General features: G+C 53.0%; 1 protein-coding gene across 3 annotated transcripts in view; it reads right to left on the reverse strand.

The window, feature by feature from the left end:
- LOC110576901 (serpin B8-like) overlaps positions 1-4,587 on the reverse strand; it is a 16,033-nt gene extending 11,446 nt beyond the window's left edge. The window contains exons 1-2 of one of the 3 annotated variants that reach the window (XM_021686156.2): positions 4,481-4,582; positions 3,527-3,710 (exon numbers count right to left, since the gene is read on the reverse strand). Coding sequence is in view for 1 of the 3 variants with exons in the window: in XM_021686154.2 (XP_021541829.1) it covers positions 2,514-2,575 (62 nt within the window). In the remaining 2 variants the exon portion in view is untranslated. Of the gene's footprint in view, positions 1-2,513; positions 2,621-3,526; positions 3,711-4,480 lie in introns of those variants that run through there. The other 2 variants (XM_021686157.2, XM_021686154.2) reach the window with 2 other exon arrangements.
- Positions 4,588-5,444: the final 857 nt, after the last annotated feature.

The raw sequence follows: 5,444 nt of genomic DNA on the forward strand, positions 1-5,444 counted from the left end.
GAAAGAGGAGCTCAGTGGGTGGGAAGAGGACAGGGAGACAACTCAACCAGAGCCTCTCCAACGGTTGACTGGTTCCTTGAAAGCTCCTTCCTGAGATATTTTTTTCAACAGAAGACATAAGATGTCTCTGATTTAGGAAGAAAAAAAAAGTGTGATGTCAAACAAGTATAAAGGCTGCACTCTAAATACAGATTCTCCAACAGCTACAACCAGTGCAAATTCAGGTTTAAAAGAAATGATTTAAAACATCAACCAAGGGGCGCCTGGGTGGCTCAGTCGTTAAGCGTCTGCCTTCGGCTCAGGTCATGGTCCCAAGGTCCTGGGATCGAGTCCTGCATCGGGCTCCCTGCTCCGCGGGAAGCCTGCTTCTCTCTCTCCCCCACTTCCCCTGCTTGTGTTCCCTCCCTCGCTGTGTCTCTCTCTGTCAAATAAATAAATAAAATCTTCAAAAAAATAAATAAATAAAAATAAAAATAAAACATCAACCAAGGGGCACGTGAGGGCTCAGTAGGTTAAGCAACAGACTCTTGGTTTCAGCCCAGGTCATGATCTCGGGGTCCTGGGATTGAGCCCCACGTGGTCGTGTCAGGCTCTGCTCAGAAGTGAGTCTGCTTCTGGATTCTCTCTCTCCCTCTCCTTCTGCCCCTTCCCCTGCTCATGCTCTCTCTCTCTCTCAAATAAATAAATGGGTACATCTTTTAAAAATAAATAAATAAACAAACATACATTAAACAAGAGAATACAATGGTGACAAAGCTTGCACAGCAGGATGCTATACTTGACAGGTTATTTCTTAGAGGACAAAAAGGAAAGTTTCTCACTGTCCTCACCCAGAGAAGCCTCTCCAGAGCCTTCTACTGCAGGGCTTGAACCCAAGAGCTGCAGGTGTGGGACAGCCGATGCGTCTGCAGTGGACAAGTCCCACGAGAGAGAGCAGCATCCAGCCCATCTGCAGGCCACCTCCGGCCCCACATTACCCCCCACATTTCCTTGCCTTGCAGTGGAGGACTTTTCAGAAAACAAACAACTAGGAGCCAGGGGGAGACGCAATCTGCACGGCACTCGGCCTACCACAAGGTGGCACCAAAGAGACCCAGAGGAGGAGAGCATTCACTAACCTGGAGGTGAGGGACACACACACATCTGGATTTGATCCTACCTGAGCCTACATGTAGGCTGTTCAATGTGTGTGTGTGTGTGTGTGTGCACGCGCGCGTGCGTGCGTGCGTGCGTGTGTGTGTGTGTGTGTGTGTGTGTGTTGCAAAGGAGTGTACTGGAATATCACATCAATTCCAACTTTACATTTTAACTGCTCTTAATGTCAAATGCCTACTTCTGGTTTCTTCCACCTTTCCTCTTCCTTCAATTCATTTCCACATGGGCAGGTGCTGGTCACGGCATTTCCCACCAGCGTCTGCCCTCTAGCAAGGACACCCTGGCACACACTCACCACTCCGGCACCTCGGGGGTGTGTCCCAAGTCACACCCGTGAAGACAAAGGAGCTGAACAGGATAACCGAATGACTCTCTTTCCCCCACTTCTTCTTGGTGCCCCAATCTCATGTGTACATTAAGCTTTTGAGAGGGTTGTACTTGAAACAAAGTGGAACTTGCCCAATAAATCTAAAAAGAAATGAATTTCGGGGCGCCCGGGTGGCTCAGTCAGTTAAGCGTCTGCCTTCGGCTCAGATCCCAGGGTCCTGGCCGTGCGTCGGGTTCTCTGCTCAGCAGGGAGTCTGCTTCTCCCTCTCCCTCCGCCTCCCCCCTGCTTGTGCTCTCTCTCGCTTTGTCTGGCTTGCTCCATCTCAAATAAATAAAATCTTCAAAAAATAAAATAAATAAAAATAAAAGGACTGAATTTCAATATAATACGAAACAATACATCTGGGTACCAGGGCACCATTCCACTGTGTCATAAAAACACAACAATGTGGAAAGGTCTGATTTCCAGCCTATAAAATGAATTGGCATTACGCTAGTTTTTCTTTTACTGGTGAATGAGGTCAGGACAATGAAAGCCTGTCCTCGGGTCTCATAGTAAGAGCAGCAGTCTTGAAGCGGAGTCTTGAAGCAGAAGCCTTGTGCTTCCAAGGATGAGACAGTGCTCTCCTCCTGGGGCCCCCGAATGCCTGTGATCTCCCGGCTCCACTCTGCCTTCCCACGGACACCTCCAGAAGTGAACTTATACAAAGAGCATTTATTATAGAACTTTCCTTATATGGGTTAGAGAAGAAAATGAACAATAAAGGCCATAATGCCTGATGGGGCACTTCCACCCGAGGGAGACACAAACACAAGTGTGTGGGTTTCAAGCCAGCCCCACCCTCTGTAACCGGATAATTTACAAAGTGCTAAGGAAGCCCCCAGAGAAACGGAATAAATTCTCTCTAGAAGCTCAGGAGAAGGTGAGGGGCGAGCTGGCTTTCACGCATTGGGCAGGAGTGTGTGTGAGGCTGTGAAAGGGGAGGTGAGTGCCCCGGGGCGGTGGTGGGCTTGGCAGGAGACAGACCTACCGTGGCAGGTGGCGCAGGTCTGTGTGGGGCCGAGGCTCTGGGTCTCTGTGCTTGGGTGACATGGATGCACTTGGACAAGAAGTCTGAACTTGAGCTATGGTCCGGAAAGGCAGCTATGATTTTTAAACAAAATGTTCTATAGGAGCACACTGGGTTTTAGGAAACGCAGTGGCTCTCCATGGAGCCTGGGAAAAGGCCGGGGAGGCTGCTGGCCGCCATAGCTCGGCGGCTGCCAGACAGGGAGGAAGCAGGAACCGAGTGCAAGGTGGCATTGCCCGGCGGCGGGGTGACCCATCACAGGAGGGACAGGGAGCAAGGAGAGTCAGGGAGGACGCGGAGGCTGGTTAAAAACAAGACACCAGGCCCCAGATGGAGTTGCTTATGCTCAGCCCCAGATGCAGAGCCTTAACTGAATGACAGTTTCGGCTCTCCCCGAAATGGAATCTTAAACCAGTCGATCAGGAACGGCCTGACCAGCCCTAGTGAGGTCAACCGCCTGCCAGACCCCTGCCATCCACCAAAGGGAAGTAACTTTGCAACAACCAACCCTCTGTTTGGCCAGTATAGCTTCCCTGTTACCACTCCCTTCTGCTTAGAACTCTTTGCTTCTGTACAGCTCCTCGGAGCTCCTTTCTGCCTGCTAGACTGGATGCTGCCCCATTCGAATTCATCTGTGCTCCGATGAACTGAACTTTTTAATATGCCTCAGTTTACCTCTTAACAGACTCCTAGCTCACTGATGCTTGGGGCAGGTGTGACCCATTGGAAGTTTCTATGAGGAGCCAGATGGAATGAGGAAGTGATACATTCCATTTGAGATGTGCAGACTATGGTATGGTCCCTGGGTCCCTGTAACAAGGCAGCCAAGCGATGTTTGGAAATACAGGCAGGTTACTGAGTCGGGCACAAGTCCCAGAGCAAGAGATTGGGGGCCCTTAGCACCCAGACTGCGGGAGATCCTAGGCAAACGGGATGATTACAAGGTACACAGAGGCGTAAGAAGAGAAACTCACCTAGTTTTTAAGAATTCCCGGTATTTGCAGGTAGGAAGAGGAAGAAGACAAGGGCAGGACCCCAGGGCAGCCCGAGGCTGGAGGAGGAGGACTGGCGGGGAGCACCGGCGGCGGCAAGCAGCAGCACCCCCGCCGCGCCCCGAAACAGCCTGGCCAAGGGGCGGGAGCAGGAGCTGAAGAGAATCTGGGAAGTGGGGAGTCCATTAAATTAATTACTGTGGCCGCGGACGAGGTGGAAACAGGCCAGGAAGCATTTTCTCAAGCTCAGGAAAAGCAGCCAATGAAGAGCAGGTGAAAGATGTGAAAGAAAGAATAAAGAAAGAAAAGCAAAGAATATGGAAGAAAAACAGGATACAGGAAGGAAGGGGAAGCCTGGGAGGGAAGGAGGAGGCAGAGGGAGGGGCCTCGGAGCCTACCGGCCTCCCCGCGGGAGGGGGCGCTGACCCAGCACCTCCCCGGAACTTGCCCAAGGCGCCCTGGACATTGCAGGCGAGGCTGCTCCGGGCGCGCCGGTCTCCCTGCTGCACCCGCGGCTGCTCCCACGCACCCTCCCCAGAGCTTCCGCCCGGCAGTCTCCGGCAACAGCAGCCCGGGCTTGGGTGACCGGCCTCTCCCTCCGGCTCGCAGATCGCGGCGCGGTGGCGTCGGCGGGCCGCCGTGTCCCTCCCCCTCGGCCCCAGGGCGAGTCTGCGCCCCGCGCTCCTGCGCTGGCTGCCTCGGCTGACCCCGCCAGCCCCCACCTTAGAGCCCCCCGCCGCTGCCCCGCCGCTGTCCGGTCCGATCACCCCCCAGCCAACAGCCTCCCCCCGCCATCCTCTCTTCCTCCCTGTCGGCGCGCTGCGTCCGCCTCCTGCCGGCCTCCCTCCCCGCCCTCGTCCCGCGCGCCGCCGCGCTCCCGGCGGGGGACGCCCGCCCCGAGTAGCTGGCGACCCGCGCGCTTCCCAGCCCCGGTACCCGGGAGATTCCTGCTCCTGCGGCGGCGGCTGTTCCTCCAGCTTGCTGCCTGCTTCCCCGCAGCTGCGATCCCGGGCGAGGCTTCCGGCGGCTGACTCAGAGCCGTCGGGGATCGCTCGGCACCCCTGTGTGTCCGCGGGAGGAGCCCGAGCCTCCCCCGCAGTCCTCCTGACCCGGCCTGCGAGCGCGTGGCTTCGTGGGGGAGGCTGGGGCTGCGGACCTCTGAGGGTGTCGGCGGAATGCCTCCCGCAGGCGACTGGTTTGTTTTCCTGGGTTAGTGCGCGCAGTATTCTTGTTTGGTGTGTGTGTGTGTGCAAGGGCGGTTTCAAAATTGGGACTTCACTTTGGAAATTAAGTAAAAGCAAAAGCAGAGGTTCAAGGTTCTTAAAGCTAGTGGCTTCCAAGATGTTTTGGTAGGACACCCATCCAAACGATTGTTGAGCACGATCTCTGGTATCAGTATTCGTATTTAGAGGTGCTAATATGCTAAATACTAACATGATAAACGCTATAAAAACAAAAATTTCCAAGAATGAGAAAAAAATTGATTAGAAATACACATTTTTTGCACTCAATTATTTCGAAACTTAATGAGATCAATGTGATGGAATATGTTTGCTTTAACCTTAATTTAATGCTTTGAAATACAGTAATTTAAAGACCTGTTTTTAAGCTCGGTTTATTTCTAAACTTGGATTGATAGCAGTCACAAGGAAATGCTTCCCAGGAAATGGGTTGATTAAAATAGAATAAAGTGGTGAACCTGGGTGGCTCAGTTGTTAAGCGAATGCCTTCGGCTCAGGTCATGATCTCAGGGTCCTGGGATCAGCCGTGCATAGGGCTCCCTGCTCAGAGGAAAGCCTGCTTCTCCCTCTCCCACTCCCCCGCTTGTGTTCCCTCTCTCGCTGTGTCTCTCTCTGTCAAATAAATAAATCTTTAAAAAAATAAATAAAATAGAATAAAG

This window comes from Neomonachus schauinslandi, chromosome 14 (assembly GCF_002201575.2).
Source record: "Neomonachus schauinslandi chromosome 14, ASM220157v2, whole genome shotgun sequence".
NCBI classification, from domain to species: Eukaryota; Metazoa; Chordata; class Mammalia; order Carnivora; family Phocidae; genus Neomonachus; species Neomonachus schauinslandi.